Here is a 19,097-nt window from a genome sequence, read left to right on the forward strand (position 1 = left end):
TTATAAAATCCTTGCAATAAAACCTATTGGTTATTATTGTTCAGTTTAACGGAAAGACCCAGGAAACATATTAGTAATAAAATCAATTCCGTAGTTAAAGAGATACTTTGTTTTTTTACTTTATGTATTATTGTAAAACTACGTTTTCTGTGTTTTGGCAATGATAACAATTTTCTTTCAACTTCTTTGTTATCCTGGGCTGTTTGTAACGTTTTATTAATCTAAATTCTGTAACTCATCCTATAAAACTGTACAATTCTTAATTGAAATAATCAAAACTACTATATTAAGAAGTGTAAACAGCTATGTTCTGACTGTTAGAATCTGTACAAACTTCAGTTCCAACAGATGGGGTCAGTCAGTTTAACAGGTTTTGAAACAGTCCTGTACCAGATTTTGTAGCATGCGTGTGACATGATCTTGTGATGCAATAAAAGTCTTATACAACAGATTTGGGTGTTTAAACTACATCATTTACACTGAAGAGCCAAAGAAACTGGTACACCTGTCTAATATTGCACAGGGCCCCTGTGAGCACACAGAAGTGTCGCAACACAGTGTAGCATGGACTCAACTAATGTCTGAAGTTGTGCTGGAGCAAATTGACACTATGAATCCTGCAGGGTTGTCCATAAATCCGTAAGAGTATGAGGGGTTGAGGATCTCTTCTGAACAGCACGTTGCAAGGCATCCCAGATATGCTCAATAATGTTCATGTCTGGGGAGTTTGGTGGGCATAGAAAGTGTTCAAAATCAGAAGTGTGATCCTGGAGCCACTCAGTAGCAATTCTGGACGTGTGGGGTGTCGCACTGTCCCACTGGAATTGCCCAGAAGCCACTCAGTAGCAATTCTGGACGTGTGGGGTGTCGCAATGTCGTACTGGAATTGCACAAGTCCCTCAGAACGCACAGTGGACATGATTGGATGCAGGTGACCAGATAGGATGCTTGCACATGTGTCACCTGTCAAAGTCATATCTAGATGTGTAAGGGGTCCCATATCACTCCGACTGCATACATCCCACTTCATTACAGAGCCTCCACAAGCTTGAACTGTCCTCTGCTGACATGCAATGTCCATGGATTCATGAGGTTGTCTCCATACCCGTCCATCCACTCGATAAAATCTGAGACGAGACTTGTCGGACTAGGCAACGTTTTCAGTCATCAACAGTTCCATGTTGGTGTTGACGGGCCTAGACGAGGCATAAAGCTTTGTGTAGTGCAGTCACCAAGGATACACAAATGGGTCTTCAGCTCCGAGAGCCCATATCAATGGTGTTTCATTGAATGGTTCGTGCACTGACACTTGCTGATGGCCCAGCATTGAAATCTGCAGCAATTTTGCGCTTCTGTCACGTTGAACCATTCTCTTGTTGTGCTGGTCCCATTCTTGCAGGATCTTTTTCTGGCCGCAGCGACGTTGGAGATTAGTTGTTTTGCCAGATTCCTGATGTTCATGGTACGTATGTGAGATGGTCATACGGGGAAATCCCCACTTCATCACTACCTTGGAGATGCTGTGTCCCATCGCTCGTGCACTGACTATAACACCAAGTTCAAACTCAATTAAATCTTGATAATCTGCCATTTCAGCAACTGTAACTGATCTAAGAACTGTGCCAGACACTTGTTGTCTTATATGAATATTGCCGAATGCAGTGCCGTATTCTGCCTGTTTACACATCTCTATATTTGAATACACATGTCTATATCAGTTTCTTTGACACTTCAGTGTAGTATAAGATTATATAGGACAGAAGTTTCCTGAGTATAAGGTGAATCCAAAATCTAATTTACATGTGGAGAAATACTGTAGCAAAGCGATACATCTCCTCTAAAAACATCAACAATACAGAATATTGTGGGTTGGGTTTCTAAAACTCAAACTGTTACGTTATCCCCTCTGTGGGGATTGTGGACAACAGTTGCACACAAATGCTCCTTGTGACCCCCCCCCCCCCCCACCCCCCCTCATAACCACTGTGTTAACTGTTGGGAACACGAATCCCCCTGTTCACTGCACTACACTGTCTTCCAAAGGGAAAACATAATCCAAGAAATTGAAGACACTCGACTGACTTATATCAAGAGGCCAAGAAGAAATGTGATTGATTGCACCCTGTACATAAGATGATGACATTTGCTATGGCTACAATGATGTCATCTGCTCTAGTGACGGTACTCTCACCCTTTGTGCCTTATATGTAGGGCCCTTGGGGTCGCTTGACTACACCCGCTTGCCTGTTGGTTAGGGGCCCTCCTCCTACTTCTTCCTCCACAGCCGTTTTGGGAGCGTGGCCTCCCCACCACCTGGGGATGTCAATCTCCAACCCCAGTTGAAGAAGCAATGCCCTCCTCTGGTGTCTCACCACTGGATACCAGCCAGTGGCTGAAAGAGTCACAGGTTGCTGGTCATAGGGCTTCATGTTCCTTCTCTGTCCCTGGAACTAGGGCTGACAAGCCCTCACAGACAATGAAATTGTCCAAAGAGAAGAGGGACAAAAAGATGATCTCCAAGACAGAGGAGGTTATGATGGTCCCCATGCCACCAGACCCCTACATGTTCTGACTCTGTATCCTAAGCAGAGTTCCTGGTGGTCCCTTTGGTACCAGATCCTCCCATGCAACCTGATTCAGAACTGATGTGTGTTGATGCTGTTTTTTCACAACCAGTGGTTGCAGGTGACCCTGGGGCATGACCAGCCTCCTTGGCTCCTTCAAGCTCCCGCAGGATACTGATACTGTGATCCTCCAGTGGAACTGTAACAGGTTTTTTTTCAGCACATGGCTGAGCTACGACATCTCTTATGTGTTTCCCCTGCTTTCTGCATTACCATCCAGGAAACTTGGTTCTCAGCAATGCAAAACCCTCCCCTGTGCAGCTTTTCTCTTCTTGTGGCTTCATAACCCTACATGAGTCTTCACCTTCTTAACAATTTCCTTCCATTCTGCCCTCTTGTTTACTTTCCTTGTCCAGCCTCTGATTCCTATTGCCCTGATGTTTTCTTCCACATTGCCCAGCCTTGGGCTTCGTTTTAATCTTCTTCCTGTTGGTTTCCATTAGAAGATATTCTTTGTGGTTTTTCTGTCCTCCATCCACAGGACACATACTAGCCAGGCTATTCTTTTACTTTTACTTTTAATTAACCTTACAGCCCTCCTCAGCTAGTGGGGCTATTTTAAGAATCGATCTGACTGTGACAGAGAGTTGGGTGGAGATTCCATTTACATTCTGGATTCTGTCCACAGTGAACACATGCCACTTGGTATGACTTTGGAGACTGTGGCTGTTCATGTGAGGATGTCTCTGGATTTTTCCAATTGTAATGTGTATCTCACTGCTGATCGTTAAGTGTCTCAGAATGCATTGTCTGCACAGACTTCCCCACTCACCTCCTTCCCCCCTTCCGCATTTTGAGTGACTTCAGTGCCCACAACCCTTTGTGGAATGGAACTAAGATCACTGGCCATGGTAAAGTTATTGAAACTTTGCTTGCCGAACAATGGAAACTTGTGTTGAAACTTTGCTTGTGGTGCTCTGTCTTTGTCTCTTCAATACCAGTGCCCCCACACACTTCAGTGTGGTATATGGATCTTATTCAGTCATTGATATTTACATTTACAACCCTTGTCTTCTCCCTTCCATCCACTGGAGTGTTCGTGATGACCTGCGTGACAGTGATCATTTTCCAATCACCCTGTCCACGGCTCAGCATCATTTGCCTGGGTGTCCACCCAGATGGGTTGCCTTTGATTCTGCCATTGCCCTTACTACTCTGCCAAGTGGAGGTATTGATGTGGCTGTCCAGAGCACAACCACAGCTATTCTATTGGCAACAGACTTCGCAAACCCCTGTTCCTCAGGATTCCTCCTCCACCCCCCTCCCTCATGCCGTCGGAAGACATACCTTGGTGTACTTCAGAAATCATGAAGCCTATTAGAGATCACAGACAGGCTCTGCAACACCATAAGCGACATCTATTGATGGAGCAACTCATTGCTTTTAAACGGCTCTGTGCCTGGCCTCACCACCTAATAAAACAACACAACAAGAATGCTGGGAATGGTATGTTACCACTCTTGGACTGCACACCCCTTCTTCACGTTTGGGCAAGGAATCGACTCCTTTATGGACATAGTCCCACACAGATGTTGTGGGGTCTCCCTGAATGATGTTGTCTACACAGACCCAGACACTGTCGCTGGGAATTTTGCACTGCATTAAGCTCGATACTCTGCGTCTGAGAATCATCAGCTTACTTTTGTCTTCTCAAACAATCAGTAGAGCAATTTCACTTACTTTTCACTACATGTCATGTAGAACCATGCAATAAAGGATCCTTCTTTCTACGTATTCGCAATACATTACATTTGTCTATGTTAAGGGTCAGTTGCCACTCCCTGCACCAAGTGCCTATCTGCTGAAGATCTTCCTGCATTTACTACAATTTCCTAATGCTGCAACTTCTCTGTATACTACAGCATCATCCGCGAAAAGCCGCACGGAACTTCCGACACTATCTACTAGGTCATTTATATATATTGTGAAAAGCAATGGTCCCATAACACTCCCCTGTGGCATGCCAGAGGTTACTTTAACATCTGTAGACGTCTCTCCATTGAGAACAACATGCTGTGTTCTGTTTGCAAAAAACTCTTCAATCCAGTCACCCAGCTGGTCTGATATTCCGTAGCCTCTTACTTTGTTTCTCAGGCGACAGTGCGGAACTGTATCGAACGCCTTGCGGAAGTCAAGGAAAATAGTATCTACCTGGGAGCCTGTATCTAATATTTTCTGGGTCACATGAACAAATAAAGTGAGTTAGGTCTCACACGGTCGCTGTTTCCAGAATCCATGTTGATTCCTACAGAGTAGATTCTGGGTTTCCAGAAATGACATGATATGCGAGCAAAAAACATGTTCTAAAATTCTACAACAGATTGACGTCAGAGATATAGGTCTATAGTTTTGCGCATCTGCTCGACGACCCTTCTTGAAGACTGGGACTATCTGTGCTCTTTTCCAATCATTTGGAACCCTCCGTTCCTCTAGAGACTTGCGGTGCACGGCTGTTAGAAGGGGGGGGGGGGGGGGGGCAAGTTCTTTCGCGTACTCTGTGTAGAATCGAATTGGTATCCCATCAGGTCCAGTGGACTTTCCTCTGTTGAGTGATTCCAGTTGATTTTCTATTCCTTGGACACTTATTTCGATGTCAGCCATTTTTTCATTTGTGCGAGGATTTAGAGAAGGAACTTCAGTGCGGTCTTCCTCTGTGAAACAGCTTTGGAAAAAGATGTTTAGTATTTCAGCTTTACGCGTGTCGTCCTCTGTTTCAATGCCATCATCATCCCGGAGTGTCTGGATATGCTGTTTCGAGCCACTTACTGATTTAACGTAGGACCAGAACTTCCTAGGATTTTCTGTCAAGTCAGTACATAGAATTTTACTTTCGAATTCACTGAATTCTTCACGCATAGCCCTCCTTACGCTAACTTTGACATCGTTTAGCTTCTGTTTGTCTGAGAGGTTTTGGCTGCGTTTAAACTTGCAGTGAAGCTTTCTTTGCTTTAGCAGTAGTTTCCTAACTTTGTTGTTGAACCACAGTGGGTTTTTCCCGTCCCTCACAGTTTTACTCGGCACGTACCTGTCTAAAATGCATTTTACGATTGCCTTGAACTTTTTCCATAAACACTCAACATTGTCAGTGTTGGAACAGAAATTTTCGTTTTGATCCGTTAGGTAGTCTGAAATCTGCCTTCTATTACTCTTGCTAAACAGATAAACTTTCCTCCCTTTTTTTTATATTCCTATTTACTTCCTTATTCAGGGATGCTGCAACGGTCTTATGATCACTGATTCCCTGTTCTGCGCTTACAGAGTCGAAAAGTTCGGGTCTGTTTGTTATCAGTAGGTCCAAGATGTTATCTCCACGAGTCGGTTCTCTGTTTAATTGCTCGAGGTAATTTTCGGATAGTGCACTCAGTATAATGTCACTCGATGCTCTGTCCCTACTACCTGTCCTAAACATCTGAGTGTCCCAGTCTATATTTGGTAAATTGAAATCTCCACCTAAGACTATAACATGCTGAGAAAATTTATGTGAAATGTATTCCAGATTTTCTCTCAGTTGTTCTGCCACTAATGCTGCTGAGTCGGGAGGTTGGTAAAAGGAGCCAATTATTAACCTAGCTCGGTTGTTGAGTGTAACCTCCACCCATAATAATTCACAGGAACTATCCACTTCTATTTCACTACAGGATAAACTACTACTAACAGTGACAAACACGCCACCACCAGTTGCATGCAATCTATCCTTTCTAAACACCGTCTGTACCTTTGTAAAAATTTCGGCAGAATTTATTTCTGGCTTCAGCCAGCTTTCTGTACCTATAACGATTTCAGCATCGGTGCTTTCTATCAGCGCTTGAAGTAATGGGGGCGGGTAAACATCCCCTTGAGATGGACAGCTATTGCCCAGTTGGTCTCACTACAGTTCTCCGCAAGTTGCTCGAATGGATGATTAGCCAGCAGCTGTGTTGGTATCTTGATCCTTGAGGTCTTTTGGCTCTATCCCAGGGAGGTTTTTGCCGAGGCCATTCTACAATTTCGTTTGACTGGAGTCTACTGTCTGGTCAACTTTTGCCTGGCATATCAACACCTTACCACTGTCTTCTTTGACTTGCAAACGGCTTTGTGTTGTCATCACATCCTCATTACTCTACATGAGTGCAGTCTGTGAAGCCCACTCCACATTTTCATCCAGAACTTCTTGTCACATCATATTTCCCAGTCAAGCTTGTGCTTCACACAGCACCCCCTTATACAAGAGAATGGGGTCACTTTCCCTGTATACTGACAATTTTTGCACTTAGTATTGTTCCTCCAATGTAGGTATTGCTGTACACTGACTGCAGGGTGCAACACAAAAGATGCAGTCCTGGGCTCTCAAACATAGCTTCTGTTTTCAGCGACCAAGACAAGTGTCATGCACCTCTGTCATTGTTGTGCTGTTTATCTCCATCCAGGACTTTATCTTGATGACCAAATGTTCAGTGTGGGGGAGTCTTATCATTTTTTGGGATTGGTCTTCAATGCCCAGTTGACAAGGCTTCCCCATCGTTGCTAACTTAAGCGAATGTGTTGGTCCCACCTTACTACTCTTTGCTGTCTCAGTAACACCAGGTGTGGTGCAGACTGCTCTAGACTTTTGCAGCTCTATTAAGCTCTGATACTGTCGCATCTTGATTAGGGGAGACTGGCATATAGCTCTGCATCTCCTTCAGCATTGCAGATGCTGGACCCAATACACCATTGTGGGGTCTGACTTGTGACAAGTGCATTTCTGACCAGCCCTGTGAACAGCTTACTCTTTAAGGCTGGAGTCTCTCCAATGCAGATCAGGTGCCAACAACTGCTGCTGAACTATACAATACAGATTCTCTGCTTCCCTCAGCATCCAAACTACCTTGTCCTTTTACCTGACAGGGAGATCCACCTCCCACAACATAGGCCCAGGACTGGAGTCACAGTCGTAATTTGTGTACAGTGTCTCTACCCTGAATTCCAACTTCCCCACTCACCTCTTATCAGGGAGCAATTGTGTACACCATCACATGGTGTGCACCCAATATCTTTGGATCTGTCACGACCTACTCTCTGGACTGAAAAGACTCTGTTGATCCCACAGTTTTTACTCTTTCTGGCCATCCTTGTTGCATTTCCGGGATCTGAAGTGGTATACACTGATGGCTCTGCTGTCAAGGGATGAGTAAGTTTTGTCTACACACATGCAAGGCACACTGAACTAGGCCCGCTGCTGAATGGATACAGTGTATTCATTGTAGAACTGTTGGCCATCACTCGAATCCTCAGTCACATTCATTTTGGCACCAACGAGATGTTCTAAATTGGCATTAACTCCTTGAGTAGGCTTGAGGCTATCAACCAATGCTATCCTTGGCAGCCACTGGTAGTGACTATGCAGGATCTCCTTCCTGACCTCTATGAAGCTGGATGGTGGGTCATCTTTGTCTGGACCCTAGGTCATGTTGGGATCCGAGGGAAAGAACATCTTGACCAGATGGCTAGGCTGGCTACCATGAAGCCAACTTTGGAAATGGGGGTACTGGAACCAGATGTTCGGCTGACAATGGCATACATTGTTGGAGGCTTGGAACACAGATTTGTGTGCCCTGGTTTCTCTGAACAAACTGTGAGCTATAAAGGGGACCATGACCATGTGGTACTCTTCCCTTTGTTCTTCTGGCAGAAAGTCTGCCATTTTCTGTTAGCTTCACATTAGCCACACTGACCCATGGCCACATACACTCCTGGAAATGGAAAAAAGAACACATTGACACCGGTGTGTCAGACCCACCATACTTGCTCCGGACACTGCGAGAGGGCTGTACAAGCAATGATCACACGCACGGCACAGCAGACACACCAGGAACCGCGGTGTTGGCCCTCGAATGGCGCTAGCTGCGCAGCATTTGTGCACCGCCGCTGTCAGTGTCAGCCAGTTTGCCGTGGCATACGGAGCTCCATCGCAGTCTTTAACACTGGTAGCATGCCGCGACAGCGTGGACGTGAACCGTATGTGCAGTTGACGGACTTTGAGCGAGGGCGTATAGTGGGCATGCGGGAGGCCGGGTGGACGTACCGCCGAATTGCTCAACACGTTGGGCGTGAGGTCTCCACAGTACATCGATGTTGTCGCCAGTGGTCGGCGGAAGGTGCACGTGCCCATCGACCTGGGACCGGACCGCAGCGACGCACGGATGCACGCCAAGACCGTAAGATCCTACGCAGTGCCATAGGGGACCGCACCGCCACTTCCCAGCAAATTAGGGACACTGTTGCTCCTGGGGTATCGGCGAGGACCATTCGCAACCGTCTCCATGAAGCTGGGCTACGGTCCCGCACACCGTTAGGCCGTCTTCCGCTCACGCCCCAACATCGTGCAGCCCGCCTCCAGTGGTGTCGCGACAGGCGTGAATGGAGGGACGAATGGAGACGTGTCGTCTTCAGCGATGAGAGTCGCTTCTGCCTTGGTGCCAATGATGGTCGTATGCGTGTTTGGCGCCGTGCAAGTGAGTGCCACAATCAGGACTGCATACGACCGAGGCACACAGGGCCAACACCCGAAATCATGGTGTGGGGAGCGATCTCCTACACTGGCCGTACACCACTGGTGATCGTCGAGGGGACACTGAATAGTGCACGGTACATCCAAACCGTCATCGAACCCATCGTTCTACCATTCCTAGACCGGCAAGGGAACTTGCTGTTCCAACAGGACAATGCACGTCCGCATGTATCCCGTGCCACCCAACGTGCTCTAGAAGGTGTAAGTCAACTACCCTGGCCAGCAAGATCTCCGGATCTGTCACCCATTGAGTATGTTTGGGACTGGATGAAGCGTCGTCTCACGCGGTCTGCACGTCCAGCATGAACGCTGGTCCAACTGAGGAGCCAGGTGGAAATGGCATGGCAAGCCGTTCCACAGGACTACATCCAGCATCTCTACGATCGTCTCCATGGGAGAATAGCAGCCTGGATTGCTGCGAAAGGTCGATATACACTGTACTAGTGCCGACATTGTGCATGCTCTGTTGCCTGTGTCTATGTGCCTGTGGTTCTGTCAGTGTGATCATGTGATGTATCTGACCCCAGGAATGTGTCAATAAAGTTTCCCCTTTCTGGGACAATGAATTCATGGTGTTCTTATTTCAATTTCCAGGAGTGTATTATGAGTTGAGGATCCTGCCACTGTCAATGTGATGTCATCTGATGGTTGCCCATGTTCTACTGGACTGACCTAATTTGGCCAACTTACAGTAAAATCTTAAACTAGCTGACACACTGCCTCTGGTGCTAGTAGACAATGCCAAAGCAACTGATATGGTTTTATATTTTACCTGTGAAGGTGGTATCTATTCCTGTTTGTGAGGTAGGACATATCAATGCCATCGGCCACTTGAGTGATTGGAAGGGGTGCCAGATCCAAGGGACCCATGGCTGCCCTTGCTTGGTGGTCTGGCCTCGATTCTCCCCTTCCCACCTTTTTAGTTCTTCTTTTACATCTATCATTGATTTATTGTCTTGTTATTATCATTCTCTTTCCTGAGATTTTATCAACTTGTCCATGCTGTTGGTTTTCTTGCAGTAATGGAAGGTGAGGAAATATAGGTCGAATGCAGAGGGTGGAGCAACTCGCCCATCTTCAGCCTCTTACACCTCTCTTGCTTCTACTTGCTTATATCTCTTGATTTTATTAATTGTAATTTGCAACTGAGTTCATTATGTGATGTCTCTGTGTTCTTCCTCAGTTGGGACTCTTCCCTGATGCACACAGGATGGAGCAACTGATGATCTTGTAGCTTGGCCTCTTTAACCCCTTCAATCCAATCTGCATTACATCTAATGAGGCTAACAAGCTTCCCACAAAAAATATGTCCTGTGTTGGTGGCAGATACTAACCAGCCATTAGTGGTTCTAGCAAAGAAGGCAACCATAATTGCTAATTATCTAGTAGGTAATGATTTTTGTGACCAAATTTCATCAACTTCCTAGAGTGGTCGTGGAACATGCATGATGAAACAATGAAGACACCCCTGGCCATGGAACTGGCATGACAGCCAGAGTAAATGCTGCAGGCACCGGATTGTGCAACTTCACCATGAAGAAGCAGCAATCATCACCAGCAGACAGCTCTTGCAGTGAAAATCAACAGCAGTTCACATACAGGTCAGTACCTAAAAACAAAACTCATGTATATGAAGAACAAAACTTTGGCTGCATTGGAATACTTCAAGTAAAAAGACAACTTGGTGTTGGTTCCACAAAAAGTTTGGATGCATGTGATTAGCCAAATGGGAACAGCAAGCATTAGTGGGCGGCCATGCTCGTCATGAAAATGAACACCACTTGGACAACATCAAAAAGAATTATAGTGTATAGTGCAACAATGCTACAATCACAGTGATAAGATGTTCTAATTGACTGTTTATTACAGACAGTGTAACAGATCAGATTCCCGGTAGATTCTGGTTCAGGAATTAGTGTTTCTGTGTGGCACCTGTACTCTGAACCAACATGAGCCACATTGCAGCAAGCAATATCTGCATCTACTTAAATGCTGACAAGGAAGTTCATCATCACTGATGTCAGTGGTCCATTGATAGGAGCACACTTTCGAAGATTTTTCAAAGTGATGCCAGATCCAGTTATCAGCTGTTTATCACAATAATTTTCTTCCTGTCATTGCTAAGAGTGTGCAAGCTGTTCCAGTCTGCTTGAAGATTTTTGTGGCATGTTCAATGAATCCATGAGTCTCGTTGCTCAGCAAATGTCTCCAGAGAAATTTGCAGCAGCTCAAAAAAATGAACAAGAAGGCATCGTATCTGTGTCAAATAGTGATCTCCACTCTGCATCGATGGTACATGGATGTTATGCAAAAATTAACTGTTATTAAATGCTGACATAATACCGAACAGCTAATCCAGCACCAAACATTACTGATTTCAATTATACAATTAGTGGTGCAGCTGTATTTAGTGTCATCAGTTGTGCTAAGACATTTTCACAGATTTCATTGGCCAAGGAAGCCAAAAAAAAAATGGCCACCATCACACCATTTCGATTATATCATTACAATTGTTTGCCGTAAGGATTAAGAAATGCCGTGCAGATACTGCGTAGATTTATGCACAGTGTTTTACGGGATCTCCTATTTGTCTTTTGCTCTCTTGATGGTAATTTGATATTTCTAAGCCCTTGCAAGAACATTTAAGCCAACTTTTTCAATGTCTTCAAGATTAATTCCTCATTAATGCAGAGAAATGTGAATTTGCTAACGCTGCAAGAAAAGGTTTCCGCTATTTAAAATGTGCTGCACCTTACTACCTGCAGGAGCCTTTGGTGATTTACTGGTATGGTGAACTTTCATTGATGTCATTTACTACCTGTTGTGATTGTGCAACAGCCTCTCAATATGTTTCTTACTGGAGAAATATTTCTAACAACAGAACAATTCAGTGGGCTACAGAAGCATCTAAAGTGTTTGAAGATTTGAAGGCAGCACTATCTAAGGCAACACTGCTAACACATTCGAATCCTGGCTCACTGAGCAGACTTTTTGTAGATGCCAGCCGGGTAGTAAAGGACACTGCCTTACAGCAAGACGGACTTGCAAATGAAGTGTGGTGTGGCTGCAGCGGTGACTGTTTATGCCCTCTAATCCTGCAAAAACAATGTCAAGCGGTCTTTAGTGTCATTCATAATGTGTCATATCCTGGCATCAAACTAACTCTGAAACTGGGGGCAAGCAAAGAGGTCTGGCCAAGTGTCAAGAAAGACAGTCATCGGTATGTGGGCTCACTCCTGTGTTTTGTGCCAGAAAGACAAAGTTTTCTGGCATATGCATACAACCATTCAGGATTGTCCTCTGTCAATGGCACATTTTGCACATCTCCACCCGGATCTTGTTGGCCTGTTACCATGTACAGTCAGTCACCATTACCTACTAAGCATCGCTGACTGTTATACCATGTGGTCAGAAGCCATACCACTAGCTGACATCACAGTTGAATCCATTGCCAAGGCACTTGTGAATGTCTTGTTTCTTCATCATGTGATTCCTCCAACCATTAATTATGGACCAAGGTGAGCTACTTAACCTTTGTGGCAGTCACCCAGATAGTAGCAGTATAATGGAGTGCATGTATTGCTCACTTGAATCTATTCTCATGTGCTACAAAGAATCTTGGATTGATACACTGCTATGGGCTCTGCTCTGTCCCAGAGGGCTGTAAAAGAACATTTGTCCTCTTCTCCAGTGCAACTAGTGCTTGGTGAACAGTTGTGAGTACCAGGTGATTTTATCGCATTATCTTTACCAACAGCCCAGCTGTTTGATGACCACATTGGTTTTCTCCAAAAACTAGAGCGGCACATCCGAGAACTATGCCCACAAAACCGACAATGACAACACCCTCAGTTCATTTTCAGAGAGTTGAACAAGTTTGTTTGCATGATGATGATGTACACTCACCTCTCACTTCTCCATATTCTGGCCACTAGTAAGTGACATCGAAAACACTTTCATTGTCCAAAAGGGTGGAATGAATGACACTGTTTCAACTGAGCAACTTAGGCCCACTTTCATTGACAATTCAACAAATGAATGATTATGCAGGACACCAGTGCTGGCACCTGCACATCAACCACAAGGGGGCTATCCAAATAGCATGTGTAGTGAACCAGTTGTTAAAGTCATTTGTGTTGTGGTGTGCAGCAAGTTCAGCAACTGGATGGTCAACTTTGTGGTTGGTCACTAACCCCTCATTGCCTCATGAGCCCTTCCCTACCCACACCCACAATCATCAGACATGCAACTGCTGCTCTCAATAAGCAGTGTCTTGTCACAGCTGTGGTAGCATTCTTTTGGATATTTGTGAGGTTGTACGTCTGAATGTGTGTACTTGCTACTAGACGAAGGGCCAGAGATCTTGAAAACTAGTGAAGACTGTTTTTTTGTTAATGCGTCTATGTGTTATATGTCAGTCTGCTGCAGGTGAGTGGTTGCCTTTCCCTTATTTTATGTATTGACCCATCCAGGAATTTCCATTATTGCTTAATCAATGTCTTGTTTCTCAAGCACTATTAGTACAGATTTTATTTAAACTGAGTAAAAAGTTTACTAATCCCAGACAGTATGGTAATTCACACTCACTAATCCATTCTGCGATTTCATTCACAACTTGTAAATGATCCACTGTGCAAGGCCACTTAGATCCTTTCCATGATTAAAATCTCACAGTTTTTCCTATGCAGTTGGCCATAAATTTAGGTAGTATACTTTCTTTATAAAACTAGTTGCATGAAAGTCAGATTCATCGCTGAGATTCCTTGGAAGAATCCCAAGGAAATGTAATTCATCTATGAAAGAAGTGGTATGGTAAACACTTGATTGATAGATTTTTGAGTATTGTTTATCAGTCTGGGACCATTACCTGGTAGGGTTAATAGTGGAGGCAGAGATGTTCCAAAGAAGAGTGGTGTCTTTCGTCATGTATTTGTTCAGTAAACTAGAGAGTGTTACAGAGATCCACATCAAATTCCAGTGGCAGACCCTCAGGAGTTTGACCATAATGGAAATAATAAGGGAAATTAGAGCCTATATAAAGACTTACTGACAGCTGTTCTCCCTTAACACTTTTTGCAAATGGAACAGGAAAGAGAAGGGGGAGGGGGGGAAGGAATCATAGTGGCAACCATAATACCCTCATTTCTTGTACAGATTAACAATTATACCATTGTTCCAGTTTCTGGACATTATCTTATTTTGTAAACAATTTTTCAATTTCAATTTGAATTACTTTGCTACCATTTTACACTTTTCTATTGAAATACCATAAGCTGCAGGTGCTGGGAGAGCTTTACAATGAAATGGAGAAAAGAGGTTTTTTTTGGTTCCATTCCCTCCACCTGACACATGACACTTTGATTACCTTCAAGTGTTATTGTGGATTATAAAGAAAGTGCACTCATTGTTTTTGGTTATAGTTCTTCTCTTCACATTGTTTATCCAAGTGTGATGTTTACTGGCCACCGTGTCTCCTTTGCCTTGTGGTGTCATACAGATGTGGTATGGTAGGACACGTGTTCAGTTAAGAACCAAGTCTACATTCAAACACAGTTTAAAGTTATACAATATTGTTATGCAGAAATGATCTTGATAAAACTTGGTGGTTGTTAAGATGAGGGCTTAACTTCATAACAAGCTGCAAAGAGTCCAACTGACAAACTCCAACACTGGAATAACATTAAACTTGCAGTGGAGGAACTCAAAATATGGAGTCCCACAATATGCAATATTAGTCATGCTCTTTTTCTTGACCTATAAAAATGACATTCCCACAACTATAAAGGACTGTATTATTATGTTGTTTGCTGATGATACTAATGAAGGGCCCAGACTCAGCCATACTAAACACAGCCCTGATGATACCTGAACAGGTACACAGGGGGCTCAAAGGAAACTGTTCAATCTCAAACTAACGAAGACTCATAACATAGAATATCAGATACATTGAAAGCAGATGTTGGTAACAGGAAAAGACATTAATACTTGTCATATATTTAATGAAACTCTGTTGTTGTTGTTGTTGTTGTTGTTGTTGTGGTCTTCAGTCCTGAGACTGGTTTGATGCAGCTCTCCATGCTACTCTATCCTGTGCAAGCTTCTTCATCCCCCAGTACCTACTGCAACCTACATCCTTCTGAATCTGCTTAGTGTATTCATCTCTTGATCTCCCTCTATGATTTTTACCCTCCACACTGACCTCCAATACTAAATTGGTGATCACTTAATGCCTCAGAACATGTCCTACCAACCGATCCCTTCTGCTAGTCAATTTGTGCCACAAATTTCTCTTCTCCCCAATTCTATTCAATACCTCTTCATTAGTTATGTGGTCTACCCATCTAATCTTCAGCATTCTTCTGTAGCACCACATTTTGAAAGCTTCTATTCTCTTCTTGTCTAAACTATTTATTGTCCATGTTTCATTTCCATACATGGCTACACTCCACACAAATACTTTCAGAAACGACTTTCTGACTTTAAATCTATACTCGATGTTAACAAATTTCTCTTCTTCAGAAACGCTTTCCTTGCCATTGCCAGTCTACATTTTATATCCTCTCTACTTCGACCATCATCAGTTATTTTGCTCCCCAAATAGCAAAACTCATTTACTACTTTAAGTGTCTCATTTCCCAATCCAATTCCCTCAGCATCACCTGATTTAATTCGACTACGTTCCATTATCCTCGTTTTGCTTCTGTTGATGTTCATCTTATATCCTCCTTTCAAGATACTGGTCATTCCATTCAACTGCTCTACCCAGTCCTTCGATGGCTCTGACAGAATTACAATGTCATCGGCAAACCTCAAAGTTTTTGTTTTTTCTCCATGGATTTTAATTCCTACTCCGAATTTTTCTTTTGTTTTCTTAACTGCTTGCTCAATACACAGATTGAATAACATCGGGGATAGGCTACAACCCTTTCTCACTCCCTTCCCAACCACCGCTTCCCATTCATGCCCATCGACTCTTATAACTGCCATCTGGTTTCTGTACAAAATGTAAATAGGCTTTTGCTCTCTGTGTTTGACCCCTGCCACCTTCAGAATTTGAAAGGGAGTATTCCAGTCAACATTGTCAAAAGCTTTCTCTAAGTCTACAAATGCTAGAAATGTAGGTCTGCCTTTCCTTAATCTATCTTCTAAGATAAGTTGTACGGTCAGTATTGCCTCACGTGTTCCAACATTTTTATGGAATCCAAACTGATCTCCGCTGAGGTTGGCTTCTACCAGTTTTTCCATTCATCTGTAAAGAAATCGAGTTAGTATTTTGCAGCCGTGACTTATTAAACTGATAGTTTAGTAATTTTCACATCTGTCAACACTTGCTTTCTCTGGAATTGGAATTATTATATTCTTCTTGAAGTCTGAGGGTATTTCGCCTGTCTCATACCTCTTGCTCACCAGATGTGTAATGGTAACAGAAATACTGTTGATAGTGCTGCTAAAGCGGAGTTACTAAACACAGCCTTTTGAAATTCCTTCACCAAGGAAAACCAAGTAAATATTCCAGAATTCGACTGATGAACAGCTGGCACCATGAGTAACTTAGAAGCAGATATCCTTAAAGTAGTGATGCAATTTAAATCACTTATTACAAGCAAATCTTCCAGTCCAGATTATATACCAAACTATGTTCCTTTCAGAGTATGCTGATGCAATAGCTCCATACTTAACAATCATATATGACCATTTGCTCAATGAAAGATCTGTACCCAAAGAGTAGAAAGTAGCACAGGTCACACAAATATTCAAGGAAGACGATAGGAGTAATCCACCAAATTACAAGCCCATACCATTCATGTCTATATGCAGCAGAATTTTGAACATATAATGTGCTCAAACATTATTAATTACATTTTAATGGTCTATTGACATACAGTCAACACGGATCTAAAAAACGTCGTTCTTGTGAAACAGAACTAGTTCCTTACTCATACGAAGTGTAGAGTGCTATTGACAAAGGATTTCAAATTGATTCCATATTTTTAGACTCTCAGAAAGCTTTTGACACTGTAACTCACAAGCGGCTTGTAATCAAATTATGTGCATATGGAACACTCTCTCAGTTATGTGACTGGATTTGTGATTTCCTGTCAGAGAGGTCACAGTTTGCAGTAATTTAGGGAAAGTAATCGAGTAAAACAGGAGTGATTTCTGGTGTTACCCAAGGTAGTGTTATAGGTCATCTGTTGTCCTTATCTACATAAATGATTGAGGAGACAATCTGAGCAGCCTTGTTAGGTTGTTTGGAGATGATGCTATCATTTATCATCTAGTCAAGTCATCAGAAGATCAAAACCAATGCAAAATGATTTAGATAAGATATATGAATGATGCAAAAATTGGAAATTGATCGTAAGTAATGAAAAGTGTGAGTGCCACATGGAATCCGTCAAACTTTGGTTACACAATAAATTGATCAAATCTAAAGGTGTAAATTCAACTAAACACCTAGGAATTACACCATTGAACAACTTAAATTCGAAAGAACACATAGAAAATGTTGTGGGGAAGGCAAACCAAAAACTGCATTTTACTGGCAGAACACTTAGAAGATGCAACACATCTGCCAAAGAGACTGCCTACACTATGCTTGTCCATCTTCTTTTGGAGTTCTGGTGCATAGTGTGTGATCCTTATCACTTAGGATTAACTGAGATCATCAAAAAAGTTCAAAAGGTAGCATGTTTTGTAATATCGCGAAATAGGGGAGAGAGTGTCATGGACATGATACAGAATTTGGTGTGGATATCATTATCAAAGGCGTTTCTCGTAGCGGTGGGATCTTCTCATGACATTTCAATCACCAACTTTCTGCACTGAATGCAAAAATGTTTTTTTTTTTGACACCGACCTACATAGGGAGAAACAATCGTCATCATAAAATAAGGGAAATCAGAGCTCGCATTGAAAGATACAGGTGTTCATTTTTTCCCACACACTTTTCAAGAGTGGAATAACAGAGAATTATTATGAAGGTGGTTTGATGAACCCTCTGCCAGGAACTGAAGTACGATTTGCAGAGTAGCCATCCACATGTAGATAGTATGTCTCCCACCTCATTGTCATTAACTCCCTCTTCCCTTTCTATAGCACTGTCATCAAGTTTGCTTCCATTGTATAGTTCTTCCATATATTTATTCCACCTTTTAGACTTCCCATTTTTTGATTAGTACTAGTATGAAAGTCCATAACAAAGTCATTCTTGCAATAATTTAAAAAGTGCAATTGCAAAAGGTGCACTCAATGAATACATGTAATAAGGCTTAATAGGATCCTCTCTCTCTCTCTCTCTCTCTCTCTCTCTCTCTCTCTCTCTCGGAAAAACACACTATCAAGACACAGATCCAGAATTTGTAAAATTTGAATACACACACACCTTCAGATCATCAAACTTAATTTGCAGTTCCTCAACATTCATCTTAAGAGGAGCTTGCTTTTCTAAAAGAACTTCCTTTTCTTTTATCAGAAGTTCCTGTTTGCTGAGAGCATCCTCTCTAAGTTTGTCTAAATTAGAAAGAGAAGCCATTTCATTTGTCATTGTTGTCATTTTTTCTCGCAGAGTTTCCATTTCAGTTTTAATCTTTCCTTCCAACGCTTCAACCTACAACATAAATTAATACACATTACTAACTTATTGAAATTGTTAATTATAGAACAAAGAAAAGCATAATTAGACCATACTGGAAAGTTGTACATCAGATCAGCAAATGGTTACTGCTTGTATAAGAAGCAGAGTCATGACACTTATCTCCTACAAAAACAAATTACATCTATTTCTCTATCAATGATTTGTGTGTTCATTTCAGTATTGTTTTATGTTATCACTTCTCATGAGAGATTTCAGTTTTAAAACAACTTTCTGAGATAAATGGAGGTTTATTAATGAAAACAGGCACTAAAAAATGCTATACAATTCCCATAGCAAGATATTTTGG

At 42.7% G+C, this 19,097-nt stretch overlaps 1 protein-coding gene across 3 annotated transcripts in view; it reads right to left on the reverse strand.

The window, feature by feature from the left end:
• Positions 1-19,097, reverse strand: part of LOC126485153 (intraflagellar transport protein 74 homolog) — a 224,983-nt gene that overhangs the window by 34,791 nt on the left and 171,095 nt on the right. For all 3 annotated transcript variants that reach the window (XM_050108823.1, XM_050108822.1, XM_050108821.1), the window contains exon 8: positions 18,539-18,763. In XM_050108823.1, coding sequence (XP_049964780.1) covers positions 18,539-18,763 — 225 coding nt within the window. The remainder of the gene's footprint in view (positions 1-18,538; positions 18,764-19,097) is intronic.

The sequence above is a fragment of the Schistocerca serialis genome, chromosome 6 (genome assembly GCF_023864345.2).
Source record: "Schistocerca serialis cubense isolate TAMUIC-IGC-003099 chromosome 6, iqSchSeri2.2, whole genome shotgun sequence".
NCBI classification, from domain to species: Eukaryota; Metazoa; Arthropoda; class Insecta; order Orthoptera; family Acrididae; genus Schistocerca; species Schistocerca serialis.